Genomic DNA, 27,999 nt, shown 5'->3' on the forward strand with positions numbered 1-27,999 from the left:
AAGGGCCAGGAAGAGACAGAAATGACCACAAAGAAACAACCATACGAAAAAGATGCATCACGACCACAAAGAGATGCAAAGTCACCTTAAAGTCTGTGTCCTACTCCTATGTAGTAGAAGAGGTGGGGTCCTTAAGCTCATAATCTGCCTATGTGTGTATGGGGTCCAAGGTCACAGTGCAACAGCAGTAGTTAAAGCACAAAGAGGGCTGTTTAGTTTGCATTTTAAACTGTATGACATCATAAGCTACATGAAAATGGAGCCTTCATAAGGCATTAACCACAGAAAATATTTTTCCTTATATATGTCAGCATTACGGAAGTGGGAGATAATAACAACTACTTTACTTGCGAAATTATTATTCTTTGCTTCTAACTATTAAGTATATATATCTATATATATGTATGTATAGATAGATAGATACTATCTATCTATCTATCTATATATATATATAGATATATATATATATATATATATATCTATATATATATATATATAACATTTAAATTGTATTCTCAGTTCATATTTCTAATTTACTGGGATAACTTTTCTTTGAGGTGTTGAATTGGCGAGTGAAATGTAGTATTACGCTAGTGAGAATGACGGCCTTTTCTCACAGTGGTTTGGCGATAAGAAACTGACAAAAATGCTACTGCACATAACCAAACATTAAGGTCAAATTATCTTCTTAGACAGCATGCAGTACATCACGTTATCTTTAAAAAAAACATGTTAACGACGTTGGGTTTTATTTTGTAGTTTTCGCCCGGAAGTAGAATGAAAGCTGTCACTGCTAGCATAATAGCATAGCTAGCGAACAGAAGTGCCTACCTGCTCCTGAAGAAAACAACAAAGTCCCGCACCGGTGGGACACTTTGTCATCATGGCTGTGTTGTGGTGTAAACTGTGACAACTAACGCCAAGATGATGAACGACATCATAGAGGAACCAGAGAAGGACAACCTGCTGGAGGCGCAGTCGGAGCCACAAGTTTTGTCGGTAATGTCAGCTAAAGCTAGTCCGGCTAACGCTAGCTTGTAAATAGAAACTGGGAGGCTAGCTGACTAGCTTAGCCTGGGGTTTTTGACAGTTATTTAGGTGAGACATGCTTATAAAATATTTTTTAAGAGGGTAAGCGCTTTGTCGTTGAGTTTGACTATAAATTATATCGAGTGACATGTTTAATAAGTTTATAAACACGTAAAATTGGTTATCTCTCTCTAAAATCTGAGGGACTGGCGAATTTGAAGGAGTTTCGATTTAAAAAAAAAACTGTCTCCTTGCTGGTGAAATGTCAGGGTTTACCACTGGAGACAGACTTAATCTGACTTAGAAATAGATCAGAGTTATTTACTCGACAAGAGACATACACAAACAAATTTGTTTCATGAATATTATATTTGAATCACATTGGAGTCTCATAAAAACACCACTAAAATGTATTGTCATGTAACTATTATGATATGCCATTTAGTTATTATATTGTTGTCCTTTCCGTCACTTGGTTGCTATACATGAATATTAAATACAGATTTTTCCTAATTTCTTCAACTTCAGGGACCCAGCAATGGCACAAGACCTAAGTCTGCTGATGGAGGGATCAGGCCTGTGGAGAAAAGAGGACCTTACATCATGTCCAGAGCTTCAGCAATCCACCTCAAACTGCGTAAGAATGTCTTGACTCATTATGACTGATGCCGTTATTATGTCTGCCTGTAGGTCAGGAGTCTTCTCACAGTGGTTGTTTTTATGAGTTCAGCTGTTCATACTGTTGTACAAAGCTCTAAGTGGGACATCAGACGGTTGGATGTGCAGCTGGCAGGTCAGCAGAGCTTGACTTATGTGACACCGATGAGCAAAGTCGCCTGCAGTTTCACTCAGACTGTGTGTTTGTATTCATTAAGTTGTTTACTGCCAACATTCATCACATCTAAGGTGTTGTTATCTTAATGTTAGGTAGATCAGAACGGTCTGCTTAACTGTGAGCTTGTAAGGTCTCGGTGGCCAAAAGTTCTGCACTTAGCTCTGCTGACTGACTGGGAATTCCAAGTCCAGTATTTATTTGGCATCAACAAAAAGGACTTTATGTGGAAGTGTATTCCTGAGTAAGGCAAGGCAAATGTCATGGACAGGGAGGATTTCCACACAGAGAAGAGGTGATGTTGGGTTTTATGCACTGTAAACTGACGATAGTGTGAATTTGTCATGTGAGATTGGAAGGACACATTGCAAAAGACACATGACCAATTTCACAGACTCTTTGGTCTCTGTTTTAAATATGTTCACACTCAGTAAATAGGAAGAGGAAATGTAACAAGTAGTGGTACCGAGTTTGTGCGGTGGATTCCAGAAACATGAATGAATTTTGGCTTTTAATTTCTTGGGAGGCACATGTTAAGCCCGACTTCAACACATGTACTTTAATGTGCATTACATAGACTAATTTTTACAAAACCCACAAAGTTTGTTTAATTGGAAAGAAGACATTGTTTGGTTATTGTTTTCCCTGTATTATAAAACATGTAAGAATGAACAACTTTTGATAGAGCTCTTGTACTTCACTAGTTTGCAGAGAATACTCTTGACTGAATCTTCTAGGCCTATATTTATCATCATCACAAAGTATAAAAAAAGGTCTTTACAAAAAATAATTCTTAAATGATGTGTATTTGTTTTTACTTCAGCAGAGGATTTATTATCAACTTTCCAAAGCTAGGAACAGCATCCTAGCTCTCCCTGCTCCTCCAAAGTTTAGCAGAACTGCTTTAACCTGTTAATATTTCTACTGAGAGGCAGTTGATAGGACCAACATGGCCACACACACACACACACACACACACACACACACACACACACACACACACACACCAACAAGTGTGGGAATACACAGAGTTTAAGTCTTGTTTAACAATGATAACAAGCTTCATTGGATCATGAGAACCGAGCAATAACAGCGCAGTGGAAAAATAAAGTAAAATGGACAGGCCTGCATAGCAATAAATTGAACTCAACTGGTGTAAGCCATTAGAAAAAGCAATTTAAATCTAGTTTGTCATATTTTTTGCTGTTATCTTTAACCCTATGGCCCGAACGACGCATAGTGCGTCCAAATTCACACCTGTTCTTCTCCGTGGATTTTCTCCGCGACCGTGCGTCATAGCGAGAAGCCACGCATATCACGTTAAACAGAGAAATTGTAGCTTTCCGACAAGACCAAGCACTTGTCAGTAGTCCAGTGTTTTCATAGTGATAAAAAATGATAAATTTACACTAAAATCATGAATAACAGAGCCTTCATACAGCTCTGCACACACATTACTCTCAGATGGATTACTCGCGAATGCAGGCTCGCACAGAAATGCCACGCATATGACTTGAAAGTGCAGGACTGGAGCTTTCCAGTGATACCACACACATTGTGCTATCATCCCATCATGCTATAAATCCAGATTAATTGTTTACAAAATAAAAACCTGACGAATTTCTTTACAATCCATTATACAGATCTTGTTATCAGTCACTTTATATAGTGAGGAATATCGTATCTTACCGCGTCTTAGGGTTGCGTGTGTTTCTCCCTGTCTATCCACATTTGTTGTCCGGCTTTCAAGGTGCAAATATCTCCATATTGTCCAGTTGACACTCCATCAAACTTTGTATGACAAGACCAGCCACTTCACCTTTGCGCACCCAGGCAGTCACCATATACATTGAGGGGGACATGTGACACACACACAGAATGTCTCACCATCATGGTTCTTATATTGCCAGATTCCAGAGAGTCTCCCCTCTTCATATATGGCGGAATATGTCATTTTCCAACTTGCTATGGTGAGATACAGTACAGGCCAAAAGTTTGGACACACCTTCTCATTCAATGCGTTTTCTTTATTTTCATGACTATTTACATTGTAGATTCTCACTGAAGGCATCAAAACTATGAATGAACACATGTGGAGTTATGTACTTAACAAAAAAAGGTGAAATAACTGAAAACATGTTTTATATTCTAGTTTCTTCAAAATAGCCACCCTTTGCTCTGATTACTTCTTTGCACACTCTTGGCATTCTCTCGATGAGCTTCAAGAGATAGTCACCTGAAATGGTTTCCACTTCACAGGTGTGCCTTATCAGGGTTAATTAGTGGAATTTCTTGCTTTATCAATGGGGTTGGGACCATCAGTTGTGTTGTGCAGAAGTCAGGTTAATACACAGCCGACAGCCCTATTGGACAACTGTTAAAATTCATATTATGGCAAGAACCAATCAGCTAACTAAAGAAAAACGAGTGGCCATCATTACTTTAAGAAATGAAGGTCAGTCAGTCCGGAAAATTGCAAAACTTTAAATGTGTCCCCAAGTGGAGTCGCAAAAACCATCAAGCGCTACAACGAAACTGGCACACATGAGGACCGACCCAGGAAAGGAAGACCAAGAGTCACCTCTGCTTCTGAGGATAAGTTCATCCGAGTCACCAGCCTCAGAAATCGCAAGTTAACAGCAGCTCAGATCAGAGACCAGATGAATGCCACACAGAGTTCTAGCAGCAGACCCATCTCTAGAACAACTGTTAAGAGGAGACTGCGCGAATCAGGCCTTCATGGTCAAATAGCTGCTAGGAAACCACTGCTAAGGAGAGGCAACAAGCAGAAGAGATTTGTTTGGGCCAAGAAACACAAGGAATGGACATTAGACCAGTGGAAATCTGTGCTTTGGTCTGATGAGTCCAAATTTGAGATCTTTGGTTCCAACCGCCGTGTCTTTGTGAGACGCAGAAAAGGTGAACGGATGGATTCCACATGCCTGGTTCCCACTGTGAAGCATGGAGGAGGAGGTGTGATGGTGTGGTGGTGTTTTGCTGGTGACACTGTTGGGGATTTATTCAAAATTGAAGGCACACTGAACCAGCATGGCTACCACAGCATCCTGCAGCGACATGCCATCCCATCCGGTTTGCGTTTAGTTGGACGATCATTTATTTTTCAACAGGACAATGACCCCAAACACACCTCCAGGCTGTGTAAGGGCTATTTGACCAAGAAGGAGAGTGATGGAGTGCTGCGGCAGATGACCAGGCCTCCACAGTCACCGGACCTGAACCCAATCGAGATGGTTTGGGGTGAGCTGGACCGCAGAGTGAAGGCAAAGGGGCCAACAAGTGCTAAACACCTCTGGGAACTCCTTCAAGACTGTTGGAAAACCATTTCAGGTGACTACCTCTTGAAGCTCATGGAGAGAATGCCAAGAGTGTGCAAAGCAGTAATCAGAGCAAAGGGTGGCTATTTTGAAGAAACTAGAATATGAAACATGTTTTCAGTTATTTCACCTTTTTTTGTTAAGTACATAACTCCACATGTGTTCATTCATAGTTTTGATGCCCTCAGTGAGAATCTACAATGTAAATAGTCATGAAAATAAAGAAAACGCATTGAATGAGAAGGTGTGTCCAAACTTTTGGCCTGTACTGTACATGTAAAAATGTAAGAATTTAATAACACAGATTTGTTTTTTTCATTGATATAAAAATTAATATAAAATACAGGCACATAGAAGGACATGGAATGATGGCAAATCTGGATAGCCCAGATTGTCCTGAAAAAAAAAAAACAAGATATAGAACGTGTATGTAGCCTTTATAATGACTGTGATATGAGCTTAAAAGTAAAGGCAGTAAAAATACCCCAGAAACACCTAGGGCCCATAGGGTTAAATATGAGAATCATGTATACAGGATAAGAAGGCCATGCTGTCTCCTTACCACTGGGTCTCATGAGTCTATGTTCAGTGCCAGTGCTATTAAATTTGATATTGTATTTTCCGTAATCAAATTGTTGTCTCGATCAGTCTGTTATGTGTTGAATCTCCACCAACTGCTAAAACTATAAAACATCTTCATCAATTGTATTCCATAAGTCTGACTATCGTAACAGTGATGTCAGGCATTCTCAAAGACCTTACACTTGCTTAGAGTGTGTGTGCGTGCAGGAAGCTTTATAAACCTCAAGTCCTACACTGAGATAAGAGAACATTTTAAAGATACGGTGTTATTAGCACAAGAAACTTCTTATGTGTCCTTTGCTTTGACCTTCATCCAGCCAGTCCTGGTTGCCACAAAAATGTCTCTTTATTATTCACAGAGAAACACAGAGAGATGGCGAGGAAAGCACTGAAGAAGAAAGCCCTGTCACCAGGACCTCCAGTGATGCATCAGCCCAGACAAGGAGCCAAGAGGTAAGAAGAGGAAGTGTGATGAGGAAAGACGAAACTGCTTTGTGTGATGTCAGCTTAAAGCAGGGGGGAGATGTTTGTTTTGGACATTTCTTACAGTTTCTGGTTCTTCTTTTAGGACGGTGAAGTATAACAAGGGCTACGCTGCTTTGAGTCAGCACGCTGAGGACACTTTGGTTGCACTGGACTCAGACAGGTAAGATTACACCAGGGATACAGGTGATAGCGTTGTTGAATTCCTACTACATGCAATAAACTGAGCACTGAAAAACATACAGGCAATCTACAGTTGATTCTTCTTCTAGAACCACTACATGTGGCCTACTCTCTTCATTAGTTTCCCAGGATGTCTATCTCATAAGCTTACACACATGTTTTAAAATGATCTTTGGCGTGTTTGTAGAGATGCAGGGAAGTTGTGGTGATAGTAAGAGAGAATCAGCAGAATATGCCCCAACTAGGTTCGGTTCTCCTTTCAAAGAATGTTACAAAAAGCAAAGTGCTTAACTAACTTTAAGTGTTTAATCAGATGTGATCACAGGTGAATGACTTGTGTCATTCGCAGTTCCAGTGTGTAAGATTTAGGGGGATTTCGTGACATTTAGTGGTTATGATTGTAGAAGGAGCAACCAGTATTGCAATCAGCTGAAACTTCTCCTGGTTAGCATTTTGTCAGTGCTCATTGTTCAGGAGGTTTTTGCCAGGAGGCGAATTATCTGCAGAGGTTCTCTTTCTCTCCAGAACAAACGGAGCAGGTAATTAAAACTAGTAAAAATACTGAATAAAGCAGTGTCACGTTACAAATCAGTGGCAGACTGGCTGTTAGCCCAGCACCTTATAATGCCTGCTCACCTATTTTCTCTGGTAATTTAATGCTTGCTTACATTATTTGTGATCTGACATTCAGGAGGTTTTTTACTGTGAGGGAAATTATCCGCAGAGATCGTCTCCTCTACAGACCAAACAGAACCAGTGATTTAAACCGGTAAAGCAGTTTCATGTTAAAAAAAATCTGTTTCTCCAACACTCTGATTGTAGAGTGGCTGCCAACAATGGTGGCTGATGCAAAAATGCAAATGGTCCTGTCTAGAGCCAGTGTTTGGTTTGTCCATTCTGGGCTACTGTAGAAACATGGCAGTGTAACATGGCAGTCTCCACTGATCCAATCTCCCTATGTAGATAAAAATGCTCATTGTAAGGTAACGAAAACACAACAGTTCTTATTTTCAGGTGATTATACACTAAAGAAAATATACTTTTTTTAATTATATTCCGTTGCTGCCAATATATTCCCCTAAATCCCGCACACTGGACCTTTAATCCATCGTTTTGCCTTGTAGGCATAAAATCATGTCTCCAGGTCAGTTAGAATTTTGACAGTGTCGCTAAATATGTTTCTAGTTGAGACACACACACACACACACACACACACACAATTGTTTGCATCAGAGTGACAGAACCTGTCCTACTTGTCCTTACAGTGATGAAGAGATCGATTTTGAGCAGTATTCCTCAGGATACTCTTCGGCTGAGGTGAGTTTGCCCCACAAGACCTTATTCAGATGCTTTCAGAAAGTCAGCCAACACTCTAACCTGCTGTGTTTCCATAACTATATGGTCTATATAACTATATAAAAATCATTTTTTGACCATTCCAATAGAGGATCATTTGCTTTATTTTAAACATGGGCTTCGTTTTTCCATTTTGTCCCTCCATCTTTGTGACTTCTGTGCAGTCTTTCACACATCGCTTTGGCTTGTCAGGTCAGCACCAGTTTCTGCACAAAATGGAAAAATATTTCATTGTTATCTGTAGGCTACATGACCTAATTCTACACATTTGCCAAGCAGTGAACAGGCACAGTGTCAAAAGGAACAGGTTTGTCTCAAAGTGATATGTAATGCAAAACAAGTCAGGTACAGGGAGTTATCATGAGAGCAACTGACACATCAGGTACATCAAACATTTAGAATTAGGGCCAGATCTTGTCTGTGTTGGCATGCTTTCATACACAGTGTAGGAACAGTATATACTGACTGTCTGTGCATGCATAAATGTGAGAGCAAAGGATGTGTTTTATTTTTGACCTTACCATTGTTGTTCTTCAGTCACACAGCCTCTGGCTATTTCTTGATCTCAGATATGCAGCCAGGGTTGTTTGTGCTGAGTTTTAGCAGAGCGCAGTCTTACTGGTTTTCTTGCATTGTTGTGAAGTAACTAGGACTTCAATTACAGAAATAAAAACATACAGTTTAATTCAAAGTTAGAATTAGTTAGCAAAATATTTATATACTGTATTTGAAGGGGACTGGATTTGGGTGATTCAAAAGTAAACCAAAAAGGTTTCCTACCGCTTTAACATGACTTGCTAACAGTGATTAACAAAGGACTGTGGGCATCACTAACAACTTAATTTTGATCTGTCAATAATTCTTGTCTGTTTATAGGGTTTTCTTTTGTGGCTGCTTAAGTAGCTTTGTTTCATTTAAATGTCCAAGTGCCTTGAAGCAAGTTAGATGAGCTCATAAAACAGTTATGAGAGTTCTTGTTGACTTCTGTGGCTTATTTCCATTGTAAACAACCTTTTCTACTGTGGCTTGAAAACATCTTGTGTTTGATGTTTTAAGTTCACATTTTTGAATATCACATTATAAACTGTGTTCTGACTGCACATTAGAACATAAACATGTAGTTAAGGACCACAAAGAATCATGCATAATATTATTGTCGACTCCTTTAATGTCCTCAGTGTTTTGAGGTAATCTGATTTTGCTTAGTTGCACAGGGAAGAGGTGGCTAATCCATTAAAAATATTTATTTAGTTTGGTTCATAGCAGCAGGCATAAGCAGTCATGTGGTATGAAAAGGTCCCTGTTAACCGATGAGTGAGATGTCTACCAGGCTAGCCACCTTACTCTGATATGTATGTGCTAGTGAAGTCGTTCTCCTTGCTCTCTAGGTCCATCCTGATTTAAGCAGACAGCTGCTTCAGGACGGCTACCGTCTGGATGAGATCCCCGATGATGAGGATCTGGACCTGATTCCGCCCAAAGCCATGGGCTCCTCTGTGTGCTGCTGCTCCGAGGGCCCGTCCTGCTCCATGCAGTGATGCCGATGCCGTGACTCAAACCTTAACAAAGGCTTGGCACCAGTTCCCGTCCCAGACTTAAGTCACTGGTGCCTGAGGCCGTCTTTCTAACCCAGCTCCACTGCTGTGCTGCCTGAGGACTTTCAGCTCTGAAGCCAAACTCCTGTTCATGCAGGCCTACGTGCACTGGGATCGCTCAACCCACAGGAGGACACGGATGGACATAAGAACAAGCCTTATTCACTGTGACCCCAAAGCTTGACCTAGTTTTAATTTTCTTTTTTTCTTTTTATGGAACTTGATGAAATGCCACTGCTCCCAATAGGGTGGCATTTATTATTTGGGATGTGTCCTCGTTGACCCAGTGGGAAGATGGTTATTGTCTTTTCTGCTCTGATGAACAGGTCTGCCGCCCTCTAAGCCGACATGCATACATATGGTGTGTTGTCTCTTAATGTTCTGGCTCTCGGTGAGTTTGAATTGTCCAGTTATTAACTAACTGCTATATGAAGGCACCTCGCATGATCATTGACATTCCCTAACTTGTTGCATTACCTGAATGTTTTTTGATTTTCTTTACTGTATCTGTTGTCAAAAATTACCTTTCATTCCAAAAATACATAGAACTTTATTCCAAAATTAAATGGCCACTACTTGGGGAAAATATGACACATATTTCAAAAAGAAGTTACATTTTTTTTTTTTTTTTTTAAATGAAACGAAGCACTAAATTGAAATGGGATGTATGGCGAATGAGTGAAGCCACTTAACTTCTCAACAGCATATTAATTTTTCCCCAGCAAATACTGCTATCTCAAAAAACCTGAAATGCTGAGAGGCCTGGCCCAGGATTACCTTAAGCTCCTTCCATATTCTTTGTTTGTCTGTGAGGACCAAGAGTTGAGTACATTTTACAAGCTGTCATTGAGCAAACTGCTACATACCAAGAAGGATTCACTCCTCCTCTGCCTGTAGAGGATATACTCGGAGAGAAAAGTATAATGAAACGTTGTTCTACAAAGTTATGCACTGTTTGAAAGAGTAATAACCTACTCTTACAAAATGTTACACTTCTCTGTATGGCATAAAATGTAAGCAGATGAGTTACTGAAGCGCTTCGATAGATTAACCAATCACATTTGATTTATAATCCCTGTATTGTAGAAGTTTCATTCCAGAAACTAATAGTCTCCACTTTTAAAAAAGATGGTACAAAAAGACTGAATACAAAATGAAAAATTATCTTTTCACCTGAAGACATTTGAGTTAAGGATTCAAATTCAAAATTTCAATCCCAAAATATACATATTTATGTTAGTTACTTTTGTTTGGATATGTTGAGTTTGGGATTAGTAACGTGTCCAGCATTGGCTATGAGAACTAAAAAGGAATGTGTGGTCTTTGACACATCAGTGTATGGACAACTAATTTGAGTTGTGATATTATGTTTTATCTATTTATTTATTTATTAGTTTACTGTTAGGGACACTAAAAAAAGTTGTTACAGGCTAAAAACAAACCGCAATTGCATAAGGATTAAGGCATTCATCTACCCTTGTTATTTGTTATATTTACATACATTGATTTAAAGTATATGTTGGTATAATGTTTTTGTTTGTGTTATGATGTGTCTGTTGTTTTCCACACAATAGACGCGGACGTGCTGAAAATGGCAGTGCTTTTTATTTTTATTCTTTTTCCACTTAAAATCTGCTCACTTATGTTACAGTCTGGGTCATATTTTTACCATTTTTTTTTTAAAAACTGTGCATTAACAAAAACATATTCAATATCAGAGCAAGTGACTGTGATCACTTTCTCAGGAGATTCTTTTTGTTTGTTTGTTTGTTTGTATGAGTGTGAGACTAGAAAGAAATTTGCCTTTCACACACATTTGTAAAATAAACAGTCTGAAGATTGCACAATTGTGTAAGTGCATAGAGGTTTTTAAGTAAGGATACATGTGTGGCTGCTGTTCACCTACCTGCAGACCACACTGTTATTTCTCATGCTGTGATGTTGGTTGTAACTCTCAGTCATATAAGTGAATGGTATAGCAGACCATTTGACCACCGTAAAGAATTAAAGGACTGGGAAGAGTATGACATTCTGTGCTGGAGGAAGTAGAAACCTTGATTTGTACTTTGCAGAGTCGGGATCAGTTCACACATTAAAATTCACACCCTGAAGATGTTACACCTTCTCCTCCCAACGCTCTATTGTTCTAATAAGGGTGACATAGAAATAAAAGCTGATCCTACTATGACAGTCAGTGTGAGGTAAATGCTTTAAATCTAACAGCTAAATTCAAAGTGTATTGACCCCGGCCCTGGCTCTGCACGATGTTTTTATGTACACGAATATTGCACTTAACACCAGTGGTCAGTAGCAAGTACACTTGACTCACCTGTACTATGCAACTATTGGGACAATCTGCTTGTTATACAACATTGTGATGATATAGTGTTGTTGAGTGCTCAATGCAATAACTTAATTAGTTATTTTATGATGATAAACACTACTCCTTTTTTATTTGATTGTACTGTTTATTGGTTTACATTATTAAAATAAAACTATTATCTATACTTTCATGTGTATGACTGACTATAATTATGAAGAATCATTTCCTCTGTGATATTTCTTGTGTAAGGAGTTTGCTCTACAGCTGGGCCTTTAAACTAAACATCCCAAACCATAATGCCATCTACCGAAAGACGGTAGACGGTAAACACATGCTCTCAAAATGATTAAGCGAAGCCATCACAGCCAAAACTCAAATATCACATCTTTCTCCAGGTGCAAACACTAAGCCTCAAAACACACCAGTCAGAATTAAACAAGTCAATAAATAGGACCTGAGGTATGTCCACGCGACCAGCCGAAGTTGTAAGACAACTGAGAGGAAAAGGAGGAACTATTTAAGATAGTGATGGATGACCAGAGATCAGTAACTGTGTTACTGATGTGACCATCTGTTGGAGGAAGGCCGACACTTCTCACAGCTCAGCCCTGGTCAGTGTGGTGACTATAGTAACAGTGATGCCATCCATTTGAGGGAAATTCAAACATGCATCGTAGAAGACCAGGTTGTCTTCCAGTGAACTGACAGCAGCAACATCTCCACCAATGGTGGACGCCTGTGGGGATGTGTCTGTGGAGTCTATCCAGGGTTGGATACGGCACACAAGGGCGCTTTTCCCACGCTACCTGGCAACGACGAACATAATGTGTGGTACTGATGACACATTACAGCCTGATACAGACCAGAGACCAGATGATGAGAACACTGATTGTTCAGAAGGTCATCCTGGCTTTAACAGTTTACACCAAGGCATCCCTCTTTTCAGCTCACTTGCTGTTTATATGAACAAGCCGTGCACCAATCACAAGTCTCCTACATCAATCTATAAAACTCAACGGCATCAAATTACATCTGGCTTTACTTGAAGCGGACTGCATTTTTCTGGACTCTATTTCACAATGTTCCTCACCTGGTTTATTGTCCCGTGCATCCATGAGAATTAACCACATCACATGAGTGACAGTAAATGAGTGGCATGTCAGTTAGTGTGTGAACTGGATTTATTACCCATCACCATCCTTCCTGTTCTTAGCGGACAAACTGTGGAGACTGCACATCCATAAAGCCAGCACCTAAGGGTTCATTCATTCATCACCATCACCACCACATCACGCCTGGTATTCAGTAAACCAACACCTCTTTTATACTGCTGCTGAGTAGTCTGTACATTTACTGCATTGGAATTACTGTAAAGCATCTGTTTTTTTTTTCTTTTCTACTGTGCATGGACTCCTTTCATGTTTTGTCAGTGACATTGCAAAGGTCAGCAGCGTACCTTTGCCACTGTGAGAGCTACACTAGTGTTTTAAATTTCTCTTAGTGGGCTGTTCCTCAGAGAGTTAACTAGTTAGTCAGTGCTGTGATTTTGAAAAATGTTAAATTATTTCTCTGAAAACCTATTGTAAACATTTTGGTAGCAGTGTTTTATATTGATCCCTCCAGTGTGTAACAAACAGTCATGCAGTGTGTGTTTCTGATAGCTTGTGTGTGTTGTCTGAGGGCAAAGTTTAAATTAGATGTAAGATCAAGGGCGTAAAAATAGACAGTGCAGGCAGTGTGGCTGCACTGGGGTTGTGGATTGGAGGGGCCCAGTTGCCACCTGGAAATATGCTTGTGTTTGAATGCGAAATGGAATTTTATTAGTGCACAAGATGTGATAAAAACAAGTATATAACAAATAAACATGGCAAGGATTGTGCAGGAGAGGGAAGAAACCCAAAGGGGCTTATGGTAAAAACCAACCACCTATTCTAATACAAATAGTATTTCTCTCCTAAACAGGAGAATACACCACACAAAAAGTAGTTATAACAATCACAAATTGAACAGACACATACAGATAACACATAAATTGTTCAAAGAACTCACATTACATTAAAAGTGATGCAATTTTCTATGTTGGTTATGCCCTCAAAATGCAAACACATCTTAATCGTGGTTTTCTGTTTTTGTAAAATAGTATCAGTCTATTAGAAAAGGATATTCCTATTCTACAGAAACTATAAAAAAAACTATATGACTACAGTCCAATATCAAGTCTCTGATCGTGGAATGAGGCCATACTAGTTAAGGAGCAAAATCTCTCAAGATTGACAAACTGGGCACATATAAAAGCGGCAGTAAGACACACTGTTGATTAAATATATATATACACCTAAAACTGTGTGTGTGTGTGTGCGTGTGTGTGTGTGTGTGTGTCCGTGTTTCATAACTAGTACCTAGGGTGCATAGGGCCCATCAAAATAGCGTGCACTGGGGCCCACTGTAACTACCTTACGCCACTGTGTAAGATTACATGCTTTTGAGTGGAGAATTTGGTTTTGACATTGAAGTCTGAAGTTCGTGAAGATGAGTGTGCAGTTATGGATTTGTGTTTAGACTTTTGGGAAATGGACACAGTTCCAAGAAATGTCTCTTCTATAATTATGGGATCTAAATATACTACAGATGGTGGATGATATAAAGCGCCAACCTTTATGAACATGGTAGTTGTTGTTTCCACAGGGAGGCAGCATGGAGCTGTACTGCAGCCTCAATGCAACACCTACTGCACTTCACCACTAGGCCCCTCACAAAGAGGTGTTTGTAGTTCATTTAAACATTGCATTACAATCACTGTCATGTTATGTAGCAGAGAGAGCTGTAAACAAGCCATGTCCAACTTGTTCGTGAGGGACCAGTCTCCATTTGGTGTTAATATATTTATATTTTCATTGATAGCATCCATGTCGATTATAAATGTATATTTGGTATGTATATTTGATACTATATGACTAGTTGGCAGTTTGAAAGCTTTGAATGTACTTTTGCTTCATGTTTTTTTTATTTATAAAGATTAACCTCTGCTACTCCTGCTTGCACATGCGTCCAATATGCGTCGTTGTATTCAGACTACAAAATCCTTTATTATGCATATAAAGGTATGCATATGATTAAATTACATGTAAAACTACTTAATGAGAGTGTCATGGAGCTGAAAAGGCTGTGAGACTTGTTGCTGTGGCTGGGCGGGCCTAAATGCTGTTGTGCGCCATGCGGGGGGTGTCAATTGAAGGGGAGGAAAAAACCGACTGAAGGGAGTTACCTCAGCGCTCTGCGAGATATGAGATCGGGCCATTTTCCACTCGGTCCTCTTTTCTATTAAATAAGAAAATCACGAATATCACAGGGGAAAGAAAGACAGGGACACAGGTATATTTTTGGAGAGGTCGTCCAGAGGAGAGCACACAGCGCCTTTCCTTACTGCTGGCGGATCAGTCGGTATCTGCGGTGCATGCACAGTATCTCTGCCCCCGTGCGCGCGCGCGTGTGTGTGTTTACAAGTGTTTGAACGGGTGCCACAAACGAGGGAAGGACGGTAAAGCCAAGGAAGGAGGGATGGTGGACAATTCAAGCAGTAGTAAGGCACAAATGGTGAGTCGTGGTCCTGTTCGGTGTACGTTTCTTTGAATTGTAGCAAGCTTTTAAAAAAAACAAACCTCGGACAGACGCTGCTCGGCCGCCGTATTACGGAAAGAGCTGGCTAAACGTGACATTTTTCAAAGGAAAAAGAAGACAAACTTTCAGAGCTAACTTGACCCTATGGTAGGTTACTTTAAAAACATATTCAAAACCTTACGACAACATTGTAGTACATGTTTTAGAAAGAAGTGCCTCGCGCTGATAGGCTAGTTTCAGTCTTGTTTGTACGGTAACGTTAACTTATCCTAAACCCCATTACGCGTTACGTTATCCACGCATTTTGAGGATGTGGCAGCTAGCCAACTATAAATGCGGAAAATGTGGACTTTTTAAACAGTTCTGACAGATTTTGTTTTTACTTTGGTGCTCGTTTGGCTTTATTAAAACGTCTAGACTTCAGTTTGCCCTCATTTTCATATAACACTGAAGTTTCTGCTGGCGGCTGTTTGTAAGTAGTTTATCTCCCTCCCGGGTTAACAAGCTAGTTGGAACGCTAGTTAGCTTTATGAATAACCATTTTACTGTGCTTTGTAAAAATGTAAAAGTTTGGGCCAGTTATCCACTGCTTGCTTTGATAAAGGCGATTAAACGCGTAATAGGATATGAGAAATCACCGTACTACTCCTATTAACGTTACTGTAAAAGTAGTCAAAGTGATATTGACAGTGAAAAACACATTTACATGTTTCCTTTACTGGGGAGAAACATGTCGTGGTTGACGTTTAGCTGTGTGGTCTCTGTGGACTCCTTTCATACTTAAAAATGTCCTTTATGAATGCTTGAGTCCATTTTTCCAAAGGTTTGGCCTGGCTTTACTTTGTATTATGCCTTATTGTACTTTAGTTGTAGTTGCAGCTAGTATTGGTGAATTTTCCTGCCTCATTGTTTCTACCTCTGTATATGCTCAGGTCTTTGAATTTAGATGTCAAAGTTCACAACCTGAGCCACCATGTAGTATACATGTTTGATCAGCAAATACAGTTCAGATGTATTATTGTGATGCTGAAGATTTTCCAGCTTTTGTCTCAGTGGTACGTAGCTCAGGGGTTTGGTTAAAACTTAAACTAAGGGGAAGCAAAGAGTTACAGTGTAGCAAGTTTTTCCTACATGAACCTGATGAAAACTACATGGTTAGATTATCTGTGTACATATCAGGCTCCTTCGTCTTCATTTTAGCTTTGATTTTTGTGTGTGACGGTGTGTGTGGGTGCACGTGCCTTATCCGTGTCTCATTTCATCCCGTATAATGAGATAAAAGGGTAATTTGATTTTAGTATATGGTAGGTCATCCATGACTCCCTCTCTTCCTCCCACAGCCCAGCATGTCTCAGGATCCTGGTGTGGCCTTTCCTCAGAGCACCTCGACAGGGGGTATGAAGCTGGAGGCTGTAATGGAGCAGCTCCAGCGCCAGCAGCAGGCCCGACTGGAAATGGAGCGCAAGGAGAGGAAGCTGCGAGAGGCCCATATCATGTATGCTCAGCAGGTTGCTGCACAGCAGGCCATCCTAGCGGCTGCCCGGGCTTCTGGGGCCAGCTTTATGGGCAAAGGCCTGGCTGGTGGGGTCCCTAGTGCTGTGTTGCCTCCCCGGGTCTCCAATCAGAGCAGTGTGGACTCAGAAAGAGAGGATGACGAGGACAGAGGCCGTGATTCTGGGGATGAGGACGACGACAATGAAATGATGGAGGGGGACGAGGGAAGTGATGAGGACGAGGGGAGTGCCAGTGGTCTGGAGTTCCTCCGTAAGCAGACCCTCGCTTTGCAGCAGAGTGCCTCCCGCATCCAGGCCCGTCCGTTTGGCAGTTACTCTGCGTCAGCCCCCCAGAGGGCTGCATCCCCACCTATCAGAGTGAAGCAGGAACCTGATGAGGGCCTGTCTCCTGCAGGGCCTCACTCTGCTACCTCTCCTAACGGACAGGCCGACTGGGGCTTCGATGATCACTTCAGACAGGTCAGTGCCCTGCTTTGGCTCCTTGCCACACCATTTCCTCTCTAATATCAATTCATGATTTGGTCTCTTTTCCCATACAAAGTAGTGAGTCAGCATTGAGCTGAGTAATCAAAACACTCGTCATTGTAACCAAAGGAGCAAAGCCTTGCACTTTTCAGTTTAGCACTCTCCCGTGGAGTTTTCTGTTTGATTTCTCAGTCCAGCCCCCTGCTGTGAGCGACTGCTTAATCTTGATTGTTGGACAAATCTCTCCAGCTGTATCTTTGTGAGACACTGCAAATCTCTGTGGATGGTTGACCGCCAATTGGCTTTTGTGGCTAAAAATCCTCCTAAGTGAGTCCTGGCAGAGGGCCAGGCTGGGGCGCAATGTGTTCACACTCACTAGTTCTCTCCCTCTGCGCTCACATTCTGTGTGTGAGTGTGTGTGTGTGTGTGTGTGTGTAACTCTCTCGTTCTCTGTCCCTCTTGGCGCTTGCTCAGGCTCTGGTTTGGCTCTGATCCAGGTAGCGGAGTCAGCCAGGGCAGGACTGCCGCTGTGAGGCTGTGGGTGGTTGGCTGGGTCAGCACGAGGATTTTGGGTGGGTGGGAAGTTTGGATGTAGTACACAGTAGCAACCTGTCACACCCCCCCCCCCTTCCTACCCCAAGAGTTTCGGCTGTGTGCCAAGTGCACTTTCCCTTGGAGGTAAATATTGCCTCAGCACAGTGTTACAAAACACTGGAATGCCAACTGGGAACCAAGCCGAGCTACATGTGGTTTAGCATCATAGCTTGGGACATAGCAGGTTCAAGAGAGCTCAGCAGCATGTGAGTGATATAAAAAGCCTTAGTTGCACAAGAGTGGGCAGTGTCAGAGGACATATCTGAGCTTGATCAGTGGGCTGAGGGTGCTGGACTATCATGTGTCTGGATTTTATTACTGTCTATTTAAAGGCAAATGTCTTTGAATGGTGCTTCTCTAGACCACATTGCCAAATTTAGGGAAGGCAGTAGTATAAAGGTTGGGGGAGGAGCAGTGTTTTTTCATAGTATTGTATATCAGCTAACACCTCTGCCTCCACAGGGATCTGTGGGAGATGATTAGAAATATCGCTTGAATATTAATATTGAATGAAAAAGTATACTGGTGGATGGCCAGGCTTTGTGTCAACGTTGTCAGAACAGAAGATCACAGCAGCAAAGTTGTAGCTGACCAGTGCCCTATCTGCGGCCCAGTGTCTTTTTATTAGGAGAGGTGGGCTGAGCCTGGGGGTTGGGGGAGGCATTATGGGACGAGAATTGGTCTAGCCTTTTTTTTTGTTTCCTCTCTTTTATCTTTCCTGTCATTATGTCAGCTCTGCAGTATTTAATGACGGCTCATCTCTTCAGGCAGTTTCAGGTTGCACTGCTGTAGGGGGAGGGGGACAGTTGAGGCAGGGGAACAGTTTTTTTTTTTTTTTTTTTTTTTGATGTCATTGTCTTCGAGAGGCCAGAGTCAAGCCTGGCAGATGCCACAAATACCGACTCCCCCCTATAATAATGTAGGGAGCACATTTATTGTGTTCTAAAAGCAGTGACGTAGGAGAGATGTAATAGCTAGCAAGAACAGACAAATGTACAGAAGGCCATTTACATTAACATTTACATTTCATGTAGCCAGTCACATTGGGTGGAGGCTTTTACTCGAAGCACCCTGTCTGAATGTCGTGACCATTTTGACAGAGATACTGCTATCAGCTTAAGCCATAGCAGACCGTATCTAAAGTGTTTGGCTCCTGATTTCATGCAGAGCAGCTTACGGAAAGACAAACAAAACAGGATCATTTGCTAGTTCACCAACATTTCAAGTAACCAAAGGTGATGATTGCAAAGTCTAGACGTAGCTCCTAAACAATGGGTGAGTGACATACTACAGAATAAGAACAAACAACCAGGGCCTATCCCTGTAGTATTAAGGTAATGTTCTGTTGTATGTAAGACGCCAGCAGCAACATTTGACTGACAACCATTTGATTCGTCTGTCTTGTAGTCCTGTACTCCTAAGTGTGTTGAGTGTATATGAGTGGTGAGGGTCTATACAGGTCAGATGGGGGTGGACAGAAGCGGGTAGCCAGTGTTTTTGTGTCAGTGATGTATGTGTGGTGACCTCAGGCCTGTCCCAAACAGCAGAGTAAATAATTGTTAAACAAGGGGATGGACAAAGGCGTCGCGTGGAGAGAGAGCCAGGGTGGACAGCCGACCGGCCTCAGCACTTTGGCCTCCACCACAGTGGGACAGAGGCTGCATGACCCCTGTAATCCACCCCCCACCCCTCCTGCTCACATACACACACATGTCCATAGACCCCTCCACTCCTTGTGATAATCCCTCTGTGATTAATAGTTTTAATCATGCCTGCAGAACACAGATTGTGTCTTGTGTCCCACTATATTGGTGGTGACAGAGCTTCAGTTGGATCGGCTGGATGTCTTTACTGAGAGGTGTGCCACAGGTGGCGTGTGAGTGCAGTGGCTTTTGTTTCATAGGTTTACAAGTTTAATGTTCACATGTTCTTTGTCCCTGTGCAACTCGGTCGTCTGACCAGTGAGACAAAGCGGAGGCAATAAGCAGAGCATGTCTACATTTGAATTGCTGTGATCACAGAGGGAGAGGAATGATTAGGCTACAAGACACAGAAACCAGTATGAGTACTTCTCTCATCACATCACAGGGCTGAATAATAAGTTACAGGAGTGCTGGCCACACATGAAATTAGGTATCAAGTTGACAGATTGGTCGCCACGTTGTAATTGTTTCTAACTGGGGCATTAGTGCTCTTGTGTAGTGATATCCCAATAATGCAATGAAGAATATTATAATAGAAATAATTCCTATTTGCACAATTAGATCTCTTTTTCATGATGTCACATGAACATAGGGTTGCCCCCTGAAAGTCAGATTCGAATCATCAGTTGGGGGCTTCTCAATCTCCTAAAATATTTTTTGTTTTTGTCAGTGTCCTCCTGGGGATGTTTCGGCCCCCAGATGCAGGGTGCAGGGTGAACGCTCTTCACCTTCACATTGCTCTAGAGTACAGGCAGCTGCGGACCGAGACCCAGGGTGAGTCTGAGTGAGATGGAGGCAGCTGCTCAGAGGAACAGAGGCTTTACCTTGTCAGGCTTCAAGACAATGTCATCCTCTGGATACACTTTCTTGCGTTTGTTTGATATTTAGTATCAGAAAAAAAATGTTGTTGCACATTTTCGATCCGACGATAGCGTAGTTAACGCACATTAGCTCAGAGGGATAACTTGGCTTGTTTAGTATCACGTGAACATCAGTCACCCTCAGTATTCCGTCAAACCTCCACCACACACACACTATATGGTTTAAAAAGGAATGAATAGTCGAATATTCGTATTGAGCAGCCAAATCCAATTTGACTGACATAATTCTAAGTTGGATACAGCCCTAGACTAACAGTCAAGAATGTTAGCTTAGTAAATTTTGATTGCACAAGGTAACACATTTAGCAGGCTCAGTTACAAGAGGCTGGATAGTAACCCCCATGCAGCCTGATAAGATTAGTCATTTGGGTCAGATCAGATAAATTTTCAATCTGGATAGGCTGTAAACCAGGTTAAAAGGGAAATGTATTTGTTTGATCATTTCAGATTAAGTAAATCAGTGCAGAAGCAGTGCTTTCATTTGCCTTGGCACAACAGAATAAGGCACATATTTCCTCCAACTTGGGTGAGGGATACATTGGACACAAAAAAGTGGAGGCCATCAAGGGCAAACAGACCACAGTGGTCCAAATCTGGTTTCCGAGGGTAACTGGGCATCTGTTACTGCCGAGCCTCGCCATCATTTGCCACCCATGAGCTCTGCTTCTGCTGCTCAAGCAATGAAGCCTGTCTGTTGAGCCAGCGCTGTTGCATAATTTAGCTGTCGCCCCAGCAACACATCAGCCAGGAAGTGGGGAGCTGCACGGCTGCAGCTCAGAGATCAATAAGGATTGTGTGTGAGCTTTTAGAGGCAGGAATGTTTGGCCTTGTTTATGGTTCATTTATGATAAATGAGGGGGGCATTGTATTTAGCAGATGGAGTCAAGTTTTCATTTTGAATGTGGAATGTGGAACAAATCTACTCTGGTGAATCAGCCCACCCACTGCAGTGTTGTAGGGAAGGCCACTGGATTTGTGAAAAACATACAACAGAATGTTTATCACACTACTGTGCAGGTTTTTAAATGTGGGAAAACCTGCTAGAAATAGGCTATAGACTCCTCTCCCATTGCCAGTAGACCGTCGACAAGTATACCTTTCATTTTTATTTTTGCCATGTCACGTTCAACATCATGAATGCCTCAGAAAACAGGGCTGGTTAACAGAAGATCTTTTTATATCTTTTGCCTGTTCAGATTCTCTTTCAAACTTGATGCTGACCAATTTCCAACATTGCTTCAGCTATGGCTGGGCAATATATCGATATTATATCAATATTGTGATATGATACTAGGTATCGTCATAGATTTTGGATGTCATTATATCGAAAAAATTTTCCTGGTTTTAGATGCTGCATTACAGTAAAGTAATGTAATTTCCTGAATTTACGTGCTGACCTGTCTGCTTTTTATAGCTTCTCTTTATTTTACTTTACCCACTCATTACATCCACATTACTGATGATTATCCAAAAATCTCATTGTGCAACCCCAAATATTTGAATAGTCAACCCAACAGCATTGATAACAAGGTGTTTGGTCAAAAATATTGTGATAATTGATTGATTGTTGGATGGAATTTGTGGCATTGCATCACGTCCAGATGGGTGACATATTTCCATAACTCTTAAGCCAAAAAATACCCATAACTACTTGAGAGTCATTTTACCTGGGACTTTGTGAATGAATGCTGATTGGCATTTTACCCACTAGAGACGAAAGCCAGTTGTAAGTGGGTGTTAGTGGATTTTTGACCAGTGAGAACGGGGCTTCAGTGGAGTCGTGATGGAGCTAGGAGGCCTCACTGGCTGATGAGCATGCTGCATACGCCAGCCTGGCCTGGTTTCTGTTTACTGAATGTTATGCTGGTGTCTCGCATGCCATAACTGTCAGTGGGTTTTAAATGGTGTACTTAGTCTTATTCTGTTTACTGGACTTCCTGTTAGGCTGATGTAATAAGGCTGGAATTACCGTCTGACCCCTATTTGTACAAACCGCCTGCAAATGGAGGTCATTCAGATGAGGAATAATGAGGAAGGCTGAGGTCCATTAAAACATGTTGCGGTGTTTGTTCAGAACAAGAAGCATGACTGTAATGTGTGAAACCTGTATTGTCTCTGCCATGCTCAAGGTGTTCCGCTACAAAGGGAATTGAAAACCTCAACCGTGACGATTCACACCTGCTATGAGCACTAACATCACTGCATTCACATCGCAGTAAACACACTGTTTCACGTTTGAACTGAGCAAGAATCAACCAATGTTACAGTGACGTAATATTTAAGTAGCACTGAAGGACCAACTCAAATGGGCATCTGTACAAGTCAGTACATCGGTTATTGTTTAGCACAGTTTAAGTGCAGATAAATTCTGAAATTTACAGTTCAGTCATTCCCACATTTGAGGATTTTTAATGACAAAAAATATAATTTAACAATTTAGTTCACTGTAGTACAAGAAAATAAATGACTTGTAAAATGGGGCTCCTTGACCTTATGTGGAATATACAGCAGAAATTTAATCTAAATGGGAAAATATTAAATTCCCTTATTTCCTATATATGTGTATTTCGGATGTGCACTGACTTACATATATGAACACTTGTTTCAGATTTTCTTCTTCACTTCTTCTTGTGTATGTAACTCTCTTTAATTCCTCACCAGGTTCTTTGTTATCTTGGTGATGTCATGACTAAAAATTATGTTACTAAAGACATTTGTGATGAATGGTCTGGAGACTAAATGGTTAACCTAATTTCCAAAATAGCTACAACACTGATCTCAATACAGATTAGACTGGCTAAACGTGTCTTATTTTAACTGTATTTTTAGCTCACCGGGGGAAATTTCCCTGTCGACATTTTGCCTGACTTGTCATGTTTTTCTGTTTCTGTTTTCATGTCACACATTTGCACAACCAGAACAACTACAAAATTAATATGAACTGTGAACTCTTTGCTAAAAGATTAACATTTTATTGCTGCATTGCATTCAGGTTTGTGCCTCAACTATGATAATTCATGTGTTAAAATGAATGTGTAAAAAATGTGTTTTAAGCGATCTGCCTGGTAAATTCAGGTTTAATGAAAAATTAAAGCGCTTAATGTCAGAAAGGGTTTTGGTAGCATTTTGAACAAACTGAGGTGTAATGGTTACACATTCATTTATATGTTGCATTGCTCTGGGATTTTTCAGTTTATGTTTCAAGTTAAATGCTCTGTGACTCTTGCTTTGCGTCATTAACAGCAGGCCTTGGCTGGCTGGGTTGGAAGGAGGCGACTGGGCTTTTAACTCTGGATTGCCTTTTTTTAATGGCGTCTTTCTGATTGATGCTACTATGTGCTTGATGTAGCCTGACTGAAATGGCTATGGTTGGATTTGTGTCAGGATGGAAACAATTAAGGGCCTACAAATGCACAATTAGTTAGGTGTAATTATATTTTGCACTTCCAGTTTCCAGTAGAGGTTGTGTATTGGCAATACTGAAACATTTAACTTAATTTGAATTGTCTGTTGTGTTTAAAAATAGTAATTTATGAAAAAGATGTAATACAATTTTAGTTGTCAAACCATAACATTTATTAACACAGTATTTATACAAATAGCCTCGCCTGTTAGCAGCGCATATCAATGACCACATACAGTAATTCTAAAACTAATGTGTGACTTTTTTGGCAGCCACCAAATATTTATCCACATAACCTGAAAATCTCTGATATTGCATAGTAGTGTGTAGGGATGTCCGATGTGGTTAATTTTTGGACAGCCTGACACCCATTAACCAGTAACTAACTAAATGATATGTTTTTAAGAAAAAATGTAAAATGATGTGAAATACAAGAGCCACCAGGGTAACTGAATGCCTCATGCAGGTGTCCAATTCTGCAAGTGAAAAATGAATGTGATGACTAATGTAATGCAATCTGAAAATACAGTGCACACTGTATCATTGAAGCTGAGCTTTTCTAGCTGAGATGCCTGCATGAGTCTGTGTTAAACAGGACTGACGCGAGAAATCTGACATTCTGGACACTATCCCCCATAATCCCTGTGAGTGTCACTGTAGAAATGATTATGGATACAACTGCTGGTGAGATAGCGTCAATAGCGGTAAGCTTGTTAGACTGTCTATAGTTAGCAGGCCCCCCGGAAGTGCGCTGGGCTTTGAAGCCAGTTTTCATATTGGCCAAACAGTGGTACTACAATTTCCATGTTCTGTCATGTGATGTGATTGGGCCTAAAGAAAAATTTCTCATATACTTACGTTGGGAAAGAGATGTCTGTAAATCAGTAGATACTTTTTTTTTTTTTTTTTGGCTTCACAGTCTCAGCGAAATGACTCGTTCTGCTATCAAGATTTAGTCCATTAAGTCCAACAACAATTTGGAAATTCTAAAAGAGCCACAAGACTTATTATTTATTATATTATTATTATTACTACCCATACCCACTTGAAATAGTGGAGCGCTAAAGCAGAAGCCATTCGCTTGGCTGGTGGAAGTTGGCCACTTGTCTGTGTTTAGCAGAGTTTGGCAGCTCTAAGTTTCTAGTGCACTTGCTCTATAGGCACAATGATTTGGAAGCAGCACCAGTCATCTAGGTAATTTCATACCATGGACATATAGCAATCCCACTGAGCGTCTTTCATAGGAATGAACTGAACCTTGTCGCCAATGCTGTATCCCGAACTCTTAATACATCCATGATAGTTTGTCCCAGTTGCTAATATTGGTGGCTAACCATTGAAGGGGGTTCTTCTCTAAAGTAATTGCCTTCAATTTAGCAAATACTGCTTTGTTTTTTAACAAATATTTAACTAATATTTAATTAGCATTTTCTGAAATGTCTTCGCGGAGCTCTGGTACCTGTCTGCGGCTCTACAAACAATCAGACTAATTTTAAATAAGGCTAAATTTGTGGATTCAACAACAGTGTATTAAACATGCAGCCATAACAAACATTTGATTGTTCCTGTAACCTATGGTACAGTTGAAATGAGAAACAATAAATCCAGAATAGTTTCATGAGACGCAGCAGGGAAGTATTAACTCAGAATTTGCAGAAGAGAATGACACCTACAATGACAGGTCTGTCACTCAATACCTGATATCCCTGTCTGTTCCTGTCCGACTGCCCTCAGAATCTACATTAGAAAATTGCCCATTATAAGAATAACTCAGCAGAACTCTAGTTATCTGGGCTGAGAATGTGTTACTGATTTACTGTATTTTTGTCATATCATAAAATGAATGCCTAAAATTATTTATTTTACTACTTATTTATATCACTGGTTGAAGTCTGCTGCTAAATTCGACGTCATGTTTATAGAACTTCTATCATTAAATTAGGAGTTATGAAAGTGTGTAAACTGTGTTGTTAAGGCAGAGGATTGGATCATTAGCTTGGAAACGTTACATTTATTCACTCTACATGGAGCTGAAATTAATACTGAATTACGTTAGATGTTCACTGAATGTGTTAATGTCTGTTTATGAGTCGTACGAAATCATAAGTCATCTTTTAGAAGGAGTAGATGTTTACCATAAGCTAACTCAGGCTCTATTAAATATAACAATCTGTTAAGGTAGCAAGGCAAGCTAATCTCTAACACGTGGCTGTCAGAGATGGCAGAGGTATGACCACATTATACACAGGAGGTTTTTTTCCATGATTTATTACTCGATTGCTCTAGGAAAGAGGATTAGCATATAATTGGCTAACATAAGATCATAGGAGTAAGGATGATAGAATTTAACTCTGGGGTTAATGATGTCATATATTACATAATTGTACTAGCATTAAATATATCTGAAATGCCACATGCAGGAGACTTAATTTGCTTTGCCCAGAAGCTATCGCTTACCATCATGCAGTTCCAACGAAAGCTCTGCTGCGATGATATCCCTTTCAGAAGCTTTAATCCAGCCTTCAACTGTGGTGTCTTTTTGAAAACTTTGTAAAATAAATCCAGAATATTAAATCTGACACAACTCCCCTGTGATTATGCTATTTATCTTTTTTTTTTTTTTTTGTATTCAAAACAGATATTGTTGTTGTTCACTATCCCCACTAGCCGTCAGTGAGGCATTCATTGACCTATCAGAGGCTGAGTTCCTGAATGGGTCCATTTTTAGGTTAGCTGGCAAGTAAAGGGCAAGTGACTGAGTTGTGCCAGGTTGTGGAAGTCCTTTCCCAGAAGTTACATCATGGCTCAGTGGCAGCTGGTCTCTTGCAAGCTGTTAGCAGCATCTGTATGTTTGTATGTACAAATGAACCTGTCGACCCACATGCATAACCAGTCAAAATTATTCTCAGTGGTTACCAATTAATGATTAACCGCTTACATCCCTAGTAATATGGCATGCTTACTACTTTTGGATGCCAGTTTGTCATGTGCCTCACAGCTGGTTCAAGTGACCTGAACTTGCTCGACTGATATATTATGAGCCTTGTATTATTTTTGGTACAGTAGTGTGGTTAGCAAACATTTATTAAATGACCCTAAAATGACAATGCGGGTGAGAAATTTTTCACAAGCAAATGATAGTTTCTGATTTATCTGAATTTGAGAGCAAGGTGTAATCGTGCTGGCATAGGCTAAGCGTTATTTTGTGCTGACATGCTCTTAACAGCCACGTGTGGACGATTCCCCTGGCCCAGAAATAGAGGTATTGAATTTAGTAGGGAGATGAAGGGGGGATGGAGAGGGGGGAGGAGATACTGTGGAAGGAGAAGAGGGGTTAGTGGACTGGCTCACCACACTACACTGCCCCACCCAGAGGAAACATTCCAGACGGAATTAAAGAGTTAACTCTTCAAACAGTGAACATTCCCACCAGGGGCTCCCAACAAGAGACGGGGTTTGACGGGGGTGGGTGGGTGGCTGTATGTCCGTGTTGTAGTTGGGCCCCTGATTGGTGATCTTTCAATTCATTTCACTCTGTGTCGCAGGGGCTGTAAAAGAAAAAAGCCAAAGGGCCTGAATGGGAGGAGCTGGGTGGGAGGGTCCGCTGGTGCAGGCAGAGACACTTTTTTTTTATTTGTCTGAGTCCCAAAGGGCACATCTGCTGCTGGCAGACATGAAGAGGCTTCTCCTGGTGTCCAGTCTCTTCACTTCGGTCACACCATGGCCTGGTCAAACACAGCATAAATCAGCAATGTGTAGTCTGTCATGATTCTGCCATCCACATGCAAGATTACTGGATTTAGATGGTGTTATTAGATTCATTCATGGACATTGAGAGGATCCTTCTGTGCTGTCCATCAACGTGATTAGAGGTTTACATTAATAGTTCCATTTTACCTATTATTATATCCTAGATGGAGAACACTTGGTGCTGACTTCTTTTAAATGGAGCTCTGTGATCCCATAGTTTGAAAACATTTAGCAACCTGTGTTTCAAAAGTATTTGTAACACATCACAGAAGAGCCGGTTTCATTATGCCTTTTCAAATGTTACATATCTAACATAAGATAGCAAATTGATTTTTTTAAATTTATTTTTAAGT

The 27,999-nt window shown here is 40.8% G+C and overlaps 2 protein-coding genes and 1 long non-coding RNA gene across 6 annotated transcripts in view; 2 read left to right on the forward strand and 1 right to left on the reverse strand.

Annotated features, from left to right (window-relative positions):
• Positions 1–750: 750 nt before the first annotated feature.
• On the forward strand, positions 751–11,902 carry fam219b (family with sequence similarity 219 member B). Its single transcript, XM_049593864.1, has 6 exons — positions 751–999; positions 1,558–1,666; positions 6,138–6,231; positions 6,347–6,424; positions 7,710–7,761; positions 9,189–11,902. Exons 1-6 carry the CDS (start codon positions 925–927, stop codon positions 9,336–9,338), a joined length of 558 nt encoding a protein of 185 aa, XP_049449821.1. The 5' UTR covers positions 751–924; the 3' UTR covers positions 9,339–11,902.
• On the reverse strand, positions 7,768–26,564 carry LOC125899490 (uncharacterized). The gene is made up of 3 exons (XR_007450735.1): positions 26,354–26,564; positions 8,322–8,452; positions 7,768–8,006 (listed from the first exon to the last, which is right to left on the reverse strand). It is a non-coding gene; the product is annotated as an uncharacterized LOC125899490 (long non-coding RNA).
• LOC125899459 (AT-rich interactive domain-containing protein 3B-like) overlaps positions 14,960–27,999 on the forward strand; it is a 58,935-nt gene continuing 45,895 nt past the window's right edge. For 2 of the 4 annotated variants that reach the window (XM_049593843.1, XM_049593851.1), the window contains exons 1-2: positions 14,982–15,312; positions 16,677–17,309. In XM_049593843.1, coding sequence (XP_049449800.1) covers positions 15,277–15,312; positions 16,677–17,309 — 669 coding nt within the window. In that variant the 5' untranslated portion in view covers positions 14,982–15,276. Of the gene's footprint in view, positions 15,313–15,333; positions 15,484–16,676; positions 17,310–27,999 lie in introns of those variants that run through there. The other 2 variants (XM_049593836.1, XM_049593827.1) reach the window with 2 other exon arrangements.

Source organism: Epinephelus fuscoguttatus, linkage group LG2, assembly GCF_011397635.1.
Source record: "Epinephelus fuscoguttatus linkage group LG2, E.fuscoguttatus.final_Chr_v1".
NCBI lineage: Eukaryota > Metazoa > Chordata > Actinopteri > Perciformes > Serranidae > Epinephelus > Epinephelus fuscoguttatus.